Source organism: Pavona decussata, unplaced genomic scaffold, assembly GCF_977016875.1.
Source record: "Pavona decussata unplaced genomic scaffold, jaPavDecu1.1 SCAFFOLD_154, whole genome shotgun sequence".
Classification (NCBI taxonomy): domain Eukaryota; kingdom Metazoa; phylum Cnidaria; class Anthozoa; order Scleractinia; family Agariciidae; genus Pavona; species Pavona decussata.
This window is the reverse complement of record NW_028145566.1, coordinates 733,498-751,016: the sequence shown is the minus strand read 5'-3', so window position 1 is coordinate 751,016 and position 17,519 is coordinate 733,498. Positions and strand designations below refer to the sequence as shown.

The 17,519-nt window shown below is 38.1% G+C and overlaps 1 protein-coding gene and 1 pseudogene across 1 annotated transcript; both read right to left on the bottom strand.

The window, feature by feature from the left end:
* The window catches only part of LOC146466047 (uncharacterized), a 451,139-nt pseudogene that overhangs the window by 205,675 nt on the left and 227,945 nt on the right, over positions 1-17,519 (bottom strand).
* LOC146466061 (BTB/POZ domain-containing adapter for CUL3-mediated RhoA degradation protein 2-like) lies at positions 1,549-11,129 on the bottom strand. Its single transcript, XM_085127851.1, has 4 exons — positions 10,815-11,129; positions 7,733-7,989; positions 3,325-3,377; positions 1,549-2,111 (listed from the first exon to the last, which is right to left on the bottom strand). The coding sequence occupies exons 1-4, from the start codon at positions 10,984-10,986 to the stop codon at positions 1,733-1,735; spliced, it is 861 nt and encodes a 286-aa protein (XP_084983977.1). The 5' UTR covers positions 10,987-11,129; the 3' UTR covers positions 1,549-1,732.

Here is a 17,519-nt window from a genome sequence, read left to right as displayed (position 1 = left end):
ACATAGGTGTTCTTCGCAGAACTTTCAGAACTTTCTCGACGGCATATCTTGTTTACCTTAACGTAACATTTTCTTTTATTTAGGTCGAGGTGAACCATAATTCAGTATTAGCGAGTGAGGGAAATTTTGGATATGCAAGGTTAAAATGCGTTTATTTATTAATGAATATTTTGTTATGGTTCTTAGTATTTATGACAACTTCAGTTCTTCTGCAGCCCATATACAGGTATCAGTAGTTATCGATAAACGAAATGGCCACAGTTCCTGATTCTCGTCTGCGTTTGATGGTATTTAGGGTGAAAATGTTTTGTCCTCATTTCACTGCAACGTGATCGGAGAACAAGTCAGTTTTCCTTTGGTTCTTAGGACTGGTAAGGAATCAACCTCGTTCCCACGGCTTTCCTCTTTGGAACGAGGTTGGTAAGTAGCTTTGTGATTGGCTTACACATCCCATTCCGTTTACCCTGTATTCCCCAGAACGTGACGCAATCAGAACCAGAATTTGAAGAGCGGGAATTGAAGTTTCTGATCTTTGTGACTCCGATTCTGTAGATCAAAAGGCCAATTTACGCGATCAAGTTTTGTAGGAGACATGCTTGTACAACACGCCAACGACCACGACTTGAGTCATTTGGAAGTTGAAGGTTTGATTTAAATAAAACATTCATGTTCAGGTATGTGGTGGACACATCACATGAGACAAAGTTGGACCGTCTTGCCCGCTTGAGAGTAGATTTGTTCGGACAAGTTGGTCAATCCCACTTTAATGTGCACCAATCAATGGGGAGGGGGTGGGGTGAGACGGGGCAATGGCAGGATATTTCTGGATGGTCAAGAGTCACTGAACGTCTTTGTAAATTTGTTACAAAGTCCACTCAAACGATCACTTGTCCCAAATAAGGGGAGGTTTTTGCTGTCCAATCCCCGCCTATGCCTTTCCTATCCCCCCCCCCCCCCCCCCAATGGCTTAGCTATGACAGGTGCATTTGATCTTCACTATAAAAGAAATGGCGGCTTAACTTTTATCTGATGCGAACTGGTAAATACACCCCGTACATGACGCCCCATAACATTCATTTATGGGAGCAACGATAATGTTGACAATGAATGTAAATGTATGAAATATATAACTGCGGATGAAAGATCAAATAGAGAAAAGATCCTCGCAGTTAGTACGCAAACTTGTTACAACGTCCACTCAAACGCTACTCTTTTCGCAACTGCTTAAGTTTCGTACTAACTGCGAGGATCTTTCTTCTATTTAATGTTGACAATATTGCATCAGAAAATGATAACGGGTGTGAGGCAATGGAAATGCTCTCAAAAATGTACATAAATTATTAAACTTCACCTAGGGTCAGGGAAAGTGGACTTATTCTTTATGAAAGAAGAAAAAAGTGCTACTTGTGGGAAATCAGCCATTAGAAAGCTATCAAGCTGCTTGGTACTTTTGTTTCTAACACCAGCATTTAAATTCTCTTAAGTGATTTCTAGGCTTTTTGTGAAGTGTTGTTGGGAGAATACTGTGTATCTTCTCAAGGCGTCCACTAACATATGAATCATTTTTATTCCAAAAAATTTCCGATCAGCACAAATTCACCATTGACTCTGTCCGTGTCTGAAGTGAACAGCAAAATTTTCAAGGGTTGAGTTTCACAGAAAAACGCAACCGAAAAGCAAGCTACTTCAGCTATCGACGTAGTTAAAACTCTTGTATACCGGAAATCACACTTCATCGATTCTTGTCTTGTTTCTTCGTGGAGTCTTCGTCGCTTTCGGGAATCACTCGGGGCCCAACTGCTCTACGTGTTGCGCTAAGAAGCTCGGCGTCGGGAAAATTTCCCGTGCCTCTGTGCTCGTACAAAAGAACGTTCAACGACTCCTCGTATATTCTGGAATCGGGAAATTCCACTTTCGTTTGCGGCTTTTCTGTGGCGTAAACAATCGAGGTGCAGCAAACCTCGGCCAGTTTCTTGCCGTTTCCGTAAAAAGTCCAACAGCAGATTTCGTTGTTGCCAATCAAGTCTTTAATGAAAAGGATCCGCCCATTGAAGCGAAGAGATAACTTGTCAAATAGTTCGATGTTTTTTAACAGGTTATCGTCTGATTGGCTGCGGAAACAGAAGCGAATGTGAGAAAATTTTTAACCTCTTTACTTCAAGAGATACATGCAAATTAAAGTCGCACTTTGAGTGCTAGGTGGCCCCCACGGCTGATAGGGCAACCCGGTTTATGAAGGATTATTAATGAGGCAACTTAATGTATTATTACCCCCCCCCCCCCCCCTTGTGGGGTTACCCCCTACAATTGCATTAAATAATAAACATGACACGACATGACATAATGTAATGAATAAACCACAACATAACGTAACGTAATGTAACAAAACAAAACAGAACATGAAGTAACACATAACAAAACACAACAAAACAAATACATTACAGACACCAAGGGGACAGGAATAAGTGTCCGTATTATAGAGGTGTCCGTTTTAGGGAAGTAGGCTTTATATGGATTTCGGTCTCTCCAGGACCACGTGAACTGTCCGTATCATCAGGGGCACCCAACGGATCGTTTCGGTAAATTATCTGTTCGGAAGGCCCTTAATCCCCTACAATAGACCGTATTCGTATTCTCGGTATTGAACTGGAACTAGCTTGCACACGAGGCTCATGCGGGGAAACCTTTTCACATGCAAATAGTTTCTAATATATATTCCCCCGCAAGAGCCTCCATTGCAAGCTCGATCCAGGAGTTCAATACCGAGAATACGAATATGGTCTATTTTCTGAAGGGAATTTTCACTTCGAACTTTCGTGATATGGGAAATTTAAGGCCTAGTGTTTTCGGATTGACAAAAATGTCGTTTCGGGTACCGAAAAAAGGTCAGCTAAGATTTTCGGAAAGGAAATAAGACCTAAGGTTTTCGGGAAATGGACAAAAATGCCCTAGTAATTTCGAAAAGACTCGAGTTCCCCTAGAATGACCGAACAGATGAATATATTATAGCGCAGCCTAAAATTAACCTTCAGAGCTTTAAAGGCACTCCAGATAGCCTAAAATAGCGTTTCAAAGGATCTGAGAGAAAACTGCCGTTGGGTGCCCCTGTATTATAGAGGTGTCCGTAAGGAGAGGTTCCACTGTATAACAAAAGTCATAACAAAATAAACAAAGTAAAACATAACATATCACATAACAAAATAAACAAAGCAAAAGAAAACAACATAGGGTAACATATTATCATTAAATAAATCATTAAATGACAACACTGTGCAGTCTTCACAGTGTGTCCTGAGTGTGTTATTATGACCAGTATGTACTTACCCAGTGTAGGAATATTTGTTATTTGACCTGTTATACGAGAGTTTAACCACTGGCTGTGAAGGAAAAGAAAACAATTATTTTTGCCAAGTCATCACCATTATTCTCCTGTTGCAAATAATACTGTCAACTATAAGCCCACCCCCTAATCTCACTACAATAACAAGGAGCCCTTTCCCCAAAACCCCAACACAAGATGAACCCCTTAAGGAATGGTATCAGTATATACAATAGAGAATACAGAGAATGGAGAGCAGAGCTGTAAGTAACTAGTTTAACACACTGCATTGCATTAATTTTTACAGATTTGTTCTATTTTAGGAGGATTTACAGGATCAAATTTTAGAAATTTTGAAATATTAGTATTTTTTTATAAATTTTATACCTTGTTGGTGATTCCTGGCAAGCTACTGTAGTAGTTAAAAATACACCAAACCAATCCGAGAAGCTTGTTTTAAAAAAGATTAAAGAGAGATGAGGGGGGTCATGGCTAAAATGTGACTAAACAATGGGAAAAGAGGACATCATTTCCAGAAATGGAATGAGGGAGCTAATATCCAGGGCAGGGCTGATCGAGTTGGAGGAGATATCAAAAAAGAGAAAGAAAGGAAAACTTAATGTTAAGAAGCAGGAGATGGTGAGCTTGTATGTGAGAGGGGGATGGGGAGATCTGAGAAGAGGGGGGACCTTACACAAGCAGCCAAGGATGGAGAAGGGATATGTTTACATATGGGAATGGAGAAAGTTACATCCTTAAGGTGGAGTTACATCTAGGAGAGTAGATAGGGGAGGCTTACAATGTATATTCCAGTGTGACTGAAGAGAGTGAAAAAAATGATTCAAGAACAGTGCTAAAAATTCCACAATTCATTTTATTTCAAAATTCATGGTATAGTTTGATAGCCAGCACTATAAGCTTTAATTTGATATTGAAGTTTAGGTATCTAAAGTTTAAACCAGATGCGCTTAACATAGCTTGGACGCGAGACACCTCTAAAGGTACAATGTATATGGCAACCTTAATCAACTTCAAGGTGTTTGGAAGCTGGTTGAGATACTCCTTTAACCCTTTAACCCCTAATATCAAAGAACAAATTCTCCTATCTTGTCCACATACTTTTCTTATAAAAGTACTGGAGAGAATTTATCAAAATACCAAGAAAATTTGCCTTGAGTGATCATATTATTAATTCTTATGACCTCAGGGGTTAAATAAGCATGAATATTACAAGGCGAAATTTGATGATAATCCCTTTAACCCCTAAATATGAAAGAACAAATTCTCCTATCTTGTCCCCATACTTTTCTCATAAAAGTACTGGGGAAAATGTATTAAAATATCAAGAAAATTTGCCTTGGGTGATCATATTATTAATTCTTATGACTTCAGGGGTTGAATAAGCATTGATAATACAAGAAGAAATTTGCCATCGATTATCATTGATTGTCATCAATATTATTTTTAATGATTGTCATTGATTATTTTGCATGTTTTTTGAAGGCCAAAAAGAAATGCTTTTACAAAATACAGAGAAATTTATTACATAACAGTTGTTAAAATTGCAGTTACATATCTAGGCCAAAGCTACCAGCTAGCCAAAGAAATAAAAAATGCAATTAATGCTGCTCTGAAAATATTTGTATTCCAAAATTTCCCTTTTTTAAAAAGAGTGGTGCTACTAAATCTCTTTGGAGGTGACCCAGTTGACCACGATCATGCATCTTATCAATCACTTTTAGGACATTCCCGTGATGTCCTTTCTTCTTCTGAGCAATGAATTGCTCGCCAACATCAACAGCAATTGGGCATTTGTGGTACCCTTTAACTACAACCTGGTAGATAGTCAAAACAACTTAGTTTCAAGACACATATTTGCGTAATTGCCGGGGTAAAAGTAACCACAGAGGTATGCAACCACGAGCAGAACAAAACTACCAATTTACTATTGATAAAAAATTGATTGAAAAAATCAGCTCGACAGCAAATGACGGCCAATAATAACCAATGGCAATCATAGGCAATTAGAGGATTGAGGCTTGAGAATTCCAGAAGTTTTGTCTTGTCAACACTTTTGGCACATCGAGGGAAACTGATTTAGGATAAAAAGTATGATAAGATTCCAATTTAATGACCTCCACAACAGTTGTAATCTGTGCACTGTTATTGATGTTGAGTGGCCGTCATGTTTTTCAGTGGTGTCTTTTAAAAGACACACCATGTGCGCATTGCTTAAGGTGGCCGAACACAGTTTGCGCGCGCTTTACAGATTCTGTCAGTGATGCTATTAAGCGCGCGCTAGGGTTGTGGTAAGCAAATACTATCGATCCCTCGATTTTATACCAAATGGATCACAAAGGTAAGTTTTGCTCTTAAAATACCGGTAACTCAGTTTCTCGTTTGTGAATCCTTCTTCATTTATCGCCGAACAAAGAAAGTGAGTTTGTAATGAGCTAAGCCTTTTTGTACGCTTTACATCTTTGCTGAGAAAACCTAATTAAAAGCCACGCATGCACCTTGGAGCAAGAAATGATGACTGGTTGTTTTAATGGAAATGAACTGTTTTCTAAGGAACCGCACGTTAGAATTTCGTGAAATTTGACAAAACAGTAGTTTTCTAAAAGCGTAACTCGCCTACAAACCAAAAACAAAATCTAACAGAGGGTTACTTCAAAAAACATTAAAGTGCAATACCAACATTTACAGGAGATCTCTCTGTTAAAATTATATGAAAGCAGCATCACTATGTCAGTATTTTGTGAGTTTTTCTGGATACAAAAAATGGAAAAAATCTAACGAGTACATTTTCTAAAAATTAAGGAAAACCATTATTTGTGGACAATTAATAGCTTGCTGTGTTGCCATGGCAACGGCACCTTGCTCAATAAGAAGTATCAAAATTTATTCCTTCTTAGTTAATCTTGCGCCATGCTAATTTCGGGTTCTCAGAAGTACATGTACGTAGTTTTCAAATAATGCTTACTATTACACCTGCATACTAGAAAACTGTGTTCGGCCACCTTAAACACGTGTTTTCATTCACAGTGAATATTCAGAATTCTGCTGTTCTTAACACCCTACAAACCTTGAGAAAATTCTTGTAATTTGGAAATAAATGAGCGGCAAAAAAATCTGTTACAGATTGGGATACATCCTGGGCCTTACATTGGCCAAAGACAATCTTGGCACAAGTTTGGTACCGGATGATATTTGCAAAGTTGATACTGATAATCCAGTGGCAGTGGCTTCATGAAAGCTTCGTGCTAGCATACCGAAAGAAAGCACTGTTACACCCAGTGTCAATCTAAGATAGTAAGCTTTTCATTTTATGAAAACTCCTTTTTGCACATGAAAATGTAACACTTTTCAAAGCTGCTTACAGCTTTTGTCTTCCTGTAGTTCAATAGGCGTAGTACTCTTTAAAGTGGAGGAAATAATAGTAACAGACATTTTAAATTTTTTTTTACTAGATATTGCCATCTGGGGACTGAGAAAATTTGTTTGACCACCCTTGGTGCACAACAAAGTGGTCGCTTACGGGAAAGATCAACAAAATAAGCCTAACACTGGATTGATTAGTTAATTACATAAAAAATAGTACCTTAGAAGCTAAAATTAGGCAAATAGAAACTAATTTGTTTGATTTTTTCACATCTATTCATTCTTCTGATGAAACTTTGTATAACATTTCGGAACAGATCACTGTTTACCTACAGATCTAATTATAGCCATCTTCTCTGTCTTTAAACTGTTATTATCTGTCAGCAGCCTGGGTAGCGCCATTAAAAATTGAACTTTTATCACTTCTGAGTAATGATTTACTAATGATCATACGTGATTATGCTGGGTGGTAATAATAATAATAATAGTAATATTTATCCAGGGAACCCACTCGCCTTGGCGGTTTTCAGTGGGTCACTTACCGGAAACAGAAAACAAAAGAATATGTGTAATTTCTGGCCTAAAAAGTGGTTGCGGTCCCTTAAGAAATTTGAGTGGCGGTTGCTTATAAGAGAGCTCTTGAAACAGTATTTAACTGAGGAATAAAATGGTCGTTTACGAAGTGGTCGCTTATAGGAGGTGGCCGCTTACAAGAAGTGGTCGCTATGAGAGAGTTGACTGTAGTCGCCACTTGGCACCTGCTTCAAAAACTTAACTTCGGATCCTGCATTTGATCCCAGAAAAAGTGCAGCGAAGATGAAAATTATTAAGTGTTTAAGGAAAAAATATTACACATTTCATAGAGTATTTTGCGGCATGTACAACATCTTTACCGCTGGCCATTTTGAATTTCACAAGAACCCTGGGGATGAGGTTGACTTAGGGTAAGATAAAGCTGCAATAGTTATTAGACTCTGGCAATTCACACCTTGACACAGAAACTATGTAAAAGACAATAAATTCTTTACATACCTTTTTACCAGTGACAAGTTGTCTCTCCTCCTTAGCAGACGTAATCAGTGGCACACGGCAAATAGGGTCATGCTCTTCTTTTTTCTTTTCCAGTGCTTTCTCACACAGATCCACCAGCTGTTCAATCAAGTAATACTTGGCTTCTACCAAGACCTCTTGCAACTCTACCTCATTCTGGGGCAGGGGTACAGTTCCATCACGAAGGAAGTTCAAAATGAGAGGGAAGTGCTTTCCACAGCGGTCAATTAGTATCCAGCCTACAGTACAATGAAGTCACAATAAGTGTATGGTGGTACCCAATAATAAAGATGTCAAAGGGACATACTTTTTTTATCAAAAGGGATTTGTTGAAGCAAAGACATGCAAAAATTACAGAGAGATTTAGGGCTAGACTTTTTGGAGTCATCTTTACTCCATTATCAAGAAAAAATATGTTTATGAACACATAATTGTGTACTACACATAGTATACAAATTTAAATGTAACCTGTGTGATGGAGGATAAGTGGGCTATACACGTGGGCACTTGCATGAGCGCCTAGACGGACACAAAAGAAAGTCGTCCTCCATAATTTACAAACACTACCATCTTCAACACAATGACCGGATACCACAGCAGTTTTTAGAACAGTTTCATGTGCTTGTGAAATGCACCAACAAATTTGATTGCCTCATTCATGAGATGTTAGTTATACGCAAACTCAAACCAGAACTGAACATGCAAACTGATTCAATTTGTGCAAAAGTATTTCTTTAACCATCTATTAGATATGTTAATTTTCAGCTCTAGCTTATTTAAATATCCAGGTTCATGAACTTATTTTCTCTTCGAAATGGAGTCAAGATTACTCTCACTGAAATATCACACCCTAAATCTCTCTGTAAAGGGATGTATTTAATTACCCATATTAAGAGGACTCTCACAGTAAATGTGACAGACATACATGTATCTTTAATATTAAGGTACAAAGACTAAATTGTACAATTTAAAAGCACCAGCTACAATGTTGAACAATGTCCTTCTGTAACTTTAGTTCAAAATGAAGAAACCTTATGCTCATTCTTGAAAATAATCTTGAAGTGCTTGAAAATAGTCTTGTACTGAAAGTGCTTCAAATTTCTGAGACAAATTAATTGTTTACAATAGACAGTCAGTCATTTTCAGTTTGTACACATCAAAGTCACTGAATATTTCATTTCTTTGAATGGTGAGATTTACAGAGTAAAAGAGTGATACAAAAGTTCAGCCTTGTTTGGCCTAGGCTTGATTGGTGCCACTCCCTTGGGTCTGGCTTTCCTTCCCGAGAAGAAACAGCTGGAAGTGTGAGGGCCCGACCATATTTGTGACCTAAACTTACAATAATTATTTAATTTATTCAACACAAATGGTCACTGGAAATGACATCTGATGCCAATCATATGCCAAACAAGATCAACAAGGCATAAGCAAGAGACGCACCAAAACTGTGAAGACTGAAAGAAAAACTTTGCGCAATGGATGAGATAGTTTCTTGTAGCGCAACTAGCGGTGAGATGCCAATGGAGACTTCGGTTTCTAGTTCCTCTGGGAATCTGCTTGTGGTACAGAACAGAGTGATAGTCAAACGAGAATAATTCTCAAAGGCAAAGTTTTAAAGCTATTGCTGAAAAGTACCCAATGCTTTCAGGACATCTCACTGATACTTGAGCAACGATCGTTGCTACAAAAACATCAAACATCTTGAAAAATATCAGGAGGAAGCGAGAGTGTTGAAGAATGAAATCAAGAGTAGTTTCTCTTCAGCGAACTGGTTTAAACGTCATGTGCTGTCTGATCCTTATATTTCACTGAGCACTGTTACATCAACCAAGGCAGCTCATCATTTGACAAATGCAAGACCAAAGATGGTGAAGAGTACAATTTTTCAAGCAATTATATGGAACAGGTGCAACATGTTGAAATGGGGTTGACAGACCTGCACGGCTCCTTCTGTGTACTGATACAGGCCTTTACAGGTTTGCTTTTACAAGCTTGTCTATAGGTGATTTTCCTTTTCTATCAGATTTTTTCCCTTTTGATTAAAATGTGAAGAGACCACCGTCCGTGTTGAATGTTGTACACGCTTTGATCTTTATTATGAAGGCATAATATTTAAATCTTCTGAGTGATGGTTCTCTAATCATTCTGAGCCATTTGGATTACAATGTAGCTCCTATATGCCATTGTGTATGCTAGCTCTGTGGCATTTGCTTTGGTTTATTGGCTCAGATTATTCAGGGTGAAGTGAGGTCGACAGCTATGGATTCAATTTTTGTCCATTTCACAACATCAAAAACCGCCAGTACAGCTTGGAAAATCTGAGACTTTCACAATCCAGTTGGTTGAATAATGAATACATAATTTTTTAATAATTCCTGTTACAAAAACAAGACCTTAATTGCACACGAATTATAAAAACAATGGAATCATTGTGGAATGAAATAACACCCTTGAAGTTGTGTGGTGAACAATTACAGAATCTGGAGCTACTTTGGCCACTTTAGTCCACTTCGTTTACACATGTTGCCATGTTTTGAAGAATGATCCCACAATCCTTCAGTTTGTAACTGCCGGTCATTGTGTTGTTGATACATGTAGTCAAATGCTCAACTGGGCGGGCCTCAATTCATGTCAAATTTCTAACTATATATATGGAACTAACTGCGCATCACCTGCCCGGGGTTTGCCAGGGGAAGGGGGATGGGGATGGGCGCTTTTGGATTTCACTGACCCAACATTTTACAATGATGTATATTATTGTCTTGATTTCAAAGATAAGGGCTGATTCTCTATTAAATCATACTACAAGTCTGACGCGTTTGTTCCTCCATTAATGTGGTTGAACTTCGAATTGTCAGTGATCCTCAGAATATGAGAAAAGACGCGTGTGCGTAGTACTTTACATAGATATATGATTATAGTAACATCAGATATGACGACCGATCCCATTAACGCAAATTTTATCAGTAGATTTTCAGCCACAAAAATATGGAGGATTAGACTTGCGCTGGCCAGTCGATTAGCAAAAAATAGTAGGCCTATAAGTTTATTTACCAGATCATACCTTCACTATCTGTTAAAACCTCCATTCGTCCACTGAACATTGCTCTGAGCATACTGTCCTGCTTCGAAAGAGTTCCAATGGTCGTGTAATGAAGGGAGCCTCCTACATTGAGTTTGACGTATTTTGTAGGCGAACCTCTGATAGTCATTGGATGCGTTGCGTCTCCAGACATCTTGCTCGTTCTACGGGCTTCTCGTTCAGGCTTCCGCTTCGAGGTGTGACAACCTTTGAAGGGAAATATTTGATTGTCTTCGTTTAAATACACTCCTAAAGGTTGCTTCCCAAAATAACTCTTACCAGGCTACTCGTCCGTTCTGCATGGTACGTCATGTATGTTGCAGCATAGTGTGGACTCATTAGTGCATTGCGACCCGACACGACAAACAGGCTTTTCCAGTTTCATATGAAAGTGAAAGTAGGCTTGGACAGTCTTCGGTAAGTACATTTTCATTTTTGTTTTCTTACCTCTTCGTATAGCGTTGATTTACACCAGCTTAAAGTAGAACTACTCTTTTCATACCTGCGGCAAAAAGCCGTGAGAGACACATCAACGACAAACTGAATTATTTGTTTTCGTAGGCTCTTGTGAGCGTTGTGGAGAACAGTTGATCGAAAATCAGGGCGGAAGATTAAAGCTAGTTGTGTAGCGACGATGTTTCGTATCGGTGGATTTTCTGTTCGGAAGGCCTTCACCAAGTAACCACACAAGAAATTCGGATGAGATTATAAGAAAAACTTCCAGTATTCTGTAGACAAATGTCACCTCAAACTTTCGAAACAAATCGTTGTGGAGAACAGTTGATCGGAGCCGAAGCGGAAGTAGCTAGTTTCATTGTGAAGCATCGTTTGTTCGATTTGGTAGATTATCTGTTAGCCACACAACAAATTTGGATTAGATTGTAATAAAAGCTTCGAGCAATCTTTAGCGAAATGTCACCTCGAACTTTCGACACAAGCAGCACAAAATGTAATCCTTTTGTTGCGATGGCCGGTGGGGGAGGGGGGAATATGTCGCTTACAGTATAGATATCAAGGTGGCTAAGCCAACTGGGAACAGCTACAGTGACTGAACATATTACTCTGTGTTAACTCACAAATTTATGCCTTTAGAAAGGCTATTAAGTTTGTATACTAGTAGGTTCACTCTTGTTAACTATCCATTTATTAGTATATGCACTAACCGTGACGACTGACAATATGCAAAATGTTCATGAAAACAGTTTTTTTAACTCGTGAATGCGCGTAGCGCAATGAACGAGTTATAGCGATAGGTGACTTTTGACTTGGTCGGTCGGTCGGTTTTGTCGTTAACTTTCGGGCGTGCGCAGTGAATGAGTTTTAAATTCAATTAGTGGAAAAAAACACGCGAACATTTATTGTTCACGGCGCATCAGGAAATTCTTATTCAATATGTAGAGAATAATTTGACGATCATTCAGTGCAAGAATGGAGATTTTTCGTTCAATCTGAGCAAAGTTACAAGTTTTTTTTTAGTTTTACAGAAAGTCCGGGGTCGTAAACTCAATTAGTGAAAAAAAAATGTGAAAATTTTTTTTCACGACGCGTCAAAATTCTCTCATTCATTCTGTAGAGAATAATTTGACAATCATTTGAGATTTTTCGTTGAATCTGAGCAAAGTTATAGGTTTTTTCGTTTTTTTCTACAAAGTGCGGTTTCTTTTAAGAATTAAAAATAATTTAATTAAAAAATAATTTAATTTGTCAGTTTTCACGCGAAAGTGGAACGTGCCATGTCACGCATCATTGACGTCGTAAACAAAATTATGCAAATGAACACTTTAAGATCTTGTCAGCTTTCATAGAGGTTTCAAAGGGAAAAAATGTTTCATTTTCGAAATTTACAACTGGTAATTTATGGGAAAGCAAAAGGACGTGGTCGATAAATAATTCTTATTTAGCAAGAGCTTGTCATACTTCATTATTTTTACTTGACGATTGCGTGGACTGAACTCCAAAGGAAAAATTTCACGCATTTATGTCGGGCATGAAATGTAATGCGATACTTTGTTGAACATATTTCCCTTTGTGAGATCGGCTTGCCCTACAGTAATTTTGTAATTTTAATTCCCAAAAAAACTTCACTTGCCGGGCAAGTGATGGTCAGAATCCACTAGCCCGATCGCAAAATCCAGTAGCCCCGGACTATCGGGGACACGAATTTGCATGACGTAGCTGCACATGGCGTGCTTCTATGAACTTTGAAAAAAAAAAGACAAGTGATTTTTTTTTTAATCGGCGCATCAAAACAATCTTATTAAATCTGTAGAGAACAGTTTGATAATCATTTTTATAGTACAAGAATGGTTATTTTTCGTTACATAATCGGGCAAAGATATAATTTCTTTTAGCTTTCGAGGAAGTTTCCGTAGCCGTCTAAATTTCAATTACTATGTGTCATCTGCATTCACGAGTTGGCTCACAGGAGCCTTTGATTAAAGTTCTTAATGGTTTATTAATTGAATTCATTATTGGCGTATTTACAACTATACGCGTGATTGAACTCTCGAGTTAGGAACCTCTTCTGGATTAACTTAAATTTACGTTTGAACGCTCAATGCTCAACTCGTTTCAAAAACGATGTTTTTGACATGCAATTCAAAATAAACAGTACGTACACGTGCACTGGAATGCAGGGAATTGAAATAAATTGGTTTACAGCTTAAAGGTGTGCACATTGTTGATGCATTATAGACTTCCATGATCTTTGGAGACTCAAAACTGCTTTAGTCCTGGATATATAGAATTTCAGAAGTTGATGCAATCTAGAGGTCAACTTAGTGCATTGCATTGGGATGAGTTCCTAGTTTTGATTCCTTAGAAATGATGAGTGTCAACAAGTCTCAAAAATTGCAAAATCTGCTTTTGCCACTTAAAGACAGAGACTAAGGTTTACGACCATTTACCATTAAGGGGCACTGTCACGGAGACTTCTTTGTGTTTTGTTTTTTAGTCATACAAGCAATTAACTTTAGTCACAATTTTTGGCTGAAAGCAGTTTGCTTGGAATATCCTGGGCCGACTGATGTGTAGAATCCTTCTTTCAATGCAAATTTGTGTGTCAATAATTATTGACACAAATTTGCGTTGAAACAACAGGATATTGTTTTCTTTTTCTTCTTCTCAACGTGAAATGCTCGTTTGTGAATAGCTTGTTGCCAACCATTTACCAACCAATGAAATCGATCAAACCGTCAAATGATTTTCTTAGAAATACGTTCATAGAGGATATTACATGGCCACGCGGAGATACAAAATTTCTCTTCGAGTGTTGAGCGCAGCGAACAAGTGAAATATTTTTAAACACGAGAAGAGAAATTTCGTATCTCCAAGCGGCCATGTAATGTTCTGTTTATTATACAGTATAAACACAAATGAAATACCAAATCATTGCAAAAGGCGCGATTTATTATGTAACCATAGCAGCGGTGATCTTTCCAGGTGTGAAGATAACATGTTATTTTCACATGTCTGAATGGGAAGATATCATGTTTTCGCGCGAAAGCTCACCTGATATTTTATTGGTGTTTAATATATAATAAAAATAATTATTTCACGTCTTCAAGTGTGTGACCGAGGGGAAGGTACAAGAATATTTACTTTTCGCAGTGATTTTACTCAGCTCTAGGTTGAGTAACTCAGTATCCTTTTGTTGTTGTCCTTAATGAATAACTTTGGAAAGAATGGGACACGAATTTTCCTGAAAAATATCAATACACACGAGCTGTCAGTATCGCTTGAATCACTCTTTCGATACTGCTTACGTTACCTCTTGGAAATTCTTGTTTTGATGAAGAGTTGTAATTCTAAGAATTGTTTTGCTTCATTGCGTAAATTAAAAATCAAATTGGTTTTACAAATGAGAATACTCATCTCAGTAACGACTTTTCCTTAATCATCATTCAATGAATTTTCAGGACAAACTCGTCATGGTTTTAGAATTGAAAACTGGAACATAATTGAAATACAATCGGTCGCACTGTAGACGTTTCCTGAAGAAAAAAAACACAGAGTTTGAAACGACTGAAAAGACAAAATACCTTTGCAGGCGCGTAGCTAAGGTTTGGATAGGTGTGTTCGTTGAGCCCCAAATCTTGTTGAGCGGCGGAGGCGCTCTTACCAGGGGAGCCCAGGGGCATGCTCCCCCGAAAAGTTTTGAAAATCTAGGTTTCCAGAAACCTCATTTCCTGCTTTTTCAGACCCACTTTAGGCAAATCACAACTTTGTTTTACAGCAGCTTTTTACGCTATATAGATCATTTCGACGGCATCGCAAAACGGCAAAACGGCAAACTCCGCGGCAAAACCTATCGCGAAGCATGATTTTCTATGGCTTTTTCGGGCGGATGCGGTTTTACCCCAAAAATGAAACGTCATTAAAATTTTGAATGTCCAAGGGTTCTTGACAATTTTTATTTTTACTGAGGATAAAACAAAAGGCCTAAAGAACGGGTTTATATCTCTATTTTTCTTTGATTGATGTATTTCGACCACAGGAACTTTATTTCAAAGTTTTTCTTCCGCCATTATTGATCTTAAAATGGGGTACGTTCGAACCCCTCCCCCCCCCCCCCTCCTACGCGCCTGCTTTGATGTTTTCGAAGTGTCCAACGCCAGTTGTACGGGTTCTTGTCTCACAATTCGGCTGCCTCCCCATACCACGATAAACTGCAAAGACTTTTTGTCTTTTCTGTAGTGGAATTCAAATTGCAGGGCGCCATCTTGTATTACTACTGCTGAGATCCATAGTGGTTACCAAAAGGAGAAAAATTTGGGCACGGCACCCCCGCTATCGGGCGGACCCGGGACCACCTCAGTATTCACAGTCTCACCAACCCTAAATGTTTGGGCACCCGTGCCAAAAATATTTCAATTTTTCGTCCGATTTTACACGAAAACAATTTAGGGTGCCGGGCCTTAAACTGTAGGCACGAGTGGCAAATTCTAGGGGTGCCAAGCCCAACAAATGTAAAACTGAAAAGGCGGCAGTTTAATTCACTGTCTCTTTTTTAATACTATTTACAGCATCCTACTAACTTTTTCTTATATATATATATACTTATTATACAGCTATTTCAGTTAACGTTGTCGGTTCAAAGCATAAAGCTAAAAGACAAGACCGAAAGTTTACGTGGGATTTTTATGAATAAATTAATCAAAATTAGTCATGCCTGGAGAAAACAATAGGTTGTAATTAGCAGTACAATGACCTGCACGTGCAGGAATGATTTTGATGAAATTATACATAAAAAATAATCCCACAAAACATTGCGGTCTCGTCTTTTAGCTTGATTTTAATCAGACAACGTTAATTGAAATAGCTGTATAACCAGGGTGCAGAAAAGAATAAGTGGTGAAACGGCTCTCGGCTCTTGAGTGACCTTTGATGCAGGGTTTGACTGTGATGAGATCATCAAAAAAATAAATAAGTTACAAAAAAAAAAAACATGGTGCCTTGCCGCTAGTAGAATTTTTTTTATTATTTTCGAAGACGATCTAGGGTTTGAAAGGCATCAAACTGTCCCTAGAAGAGAAGGTGAACCCTTTTTAGGTATAATAAACACTCTCATGATCATCTTAACAGATTTTGTGGTAAAAGTACAAAGTTAATTATTTTTTGAGCGGTTCACCCCGGCGAGAGAAATTCCACGTAATTAGGCGAGATAAATAACCAAAGTGATCGATGTTTTTTACAATTCATTCATTCCTTCTTCTTGATCGAAAACCAATGAGTAACAATGGGACGGTCATTAACAAAGAGAATTTGCCACTCTCACCTAGTATAAGGATAGCCTATACAGTCAACTCTAGTCTTTCTGACACCCCGCACAGGACAGGAGCTAAATCTTCGACCTAGAATTACAAAGAAATAAGTACATGTAACTAGCGCTTGAAATGCGGAATTGTGGTCTCAAACTAACAGTTTTATTATTTTACTCTCGTTACAACGGACATCTTGGACGTACTGAATGGCATATTTAAGTTCTTTTTTTTGTTTTTGTTTTTTCGCCGACAAACAGAAGAAGAATATATTAGGTCATTCCACGAAGTCCAGAAGGTGTTCATTCCAATCTTCAAAGTTCTTCCGCTGTACTGTATAGTTGCATTACTTTCGTGGTATTTTAGTTGGTTTTTCCACTTTGATTTTCTTGACAGACTTGCGCCTTCTTGTAGACTCATACGTTGATATTCCTTCCTCTTTGGCTCGTAACGTTGATGATTGTGACATTTTACAACTGGAAATCAAGTCAATTTCATCTTACCCCACTATTGCAGAATCCCGCTGTTACGGACACCAAATGACTTTCGCAACGGTGGTCGTTATAAATAGAGTAAACTGTGTTGATATAAACTTATGTCTTCCCAAAGCAGCGAAGCTTTTAAATTTAATTTTCACTTTTCTTGTAAACGTGTACAAATGGTTTGTCATCTGAAGAGAAAAAAAAATATAAGGATTTCCGGTGAATGGTCTTAATGCCATATGTTTGTATTTCACTGTTTGTCCACATCACGGTAGCATGCTAGTATCGAGCCAAAAGGTTCTGGTAATCTGAAAAGATGTAGTATAGTCACTTAAAGGTTGTATGCTCATGAGAGGTTTCCCTTGACCACATCAACAATGTGTGTGGGAATCACGGTGTAATTAGGTGAGAGGTTAGAACTTCCTGCTTCCCACACCTTTTATTTA

What these genes read in the sequence shown, in the direction of transcription:
- LOC146466061 (XM_085127851.1), bottom strand. Translation starts at nt 10,986, where the DNA reads ATGTCTGGAGACGCAACGCATCCAATGACTATCAGAGGTTCGCCTACA. An exon ending in GGTTTTAACAGATAGTGAAG is followed by an intron (nt 7,990 to 10,814) that starts GTATGATCTGGT and finishes ATTGTACTGTAG; the next exon opens with GCTGGATACTAATTGACCGC. An exon ending in AACTTGTCACTGGTAAAAAG is followed by an intron (nt 3,378 to 7,732) that starts GTATGTAAAGAA and finishes TTTCCTTCACAG; the next exon opens with CCAGTGGTTAAACTCTCGTA.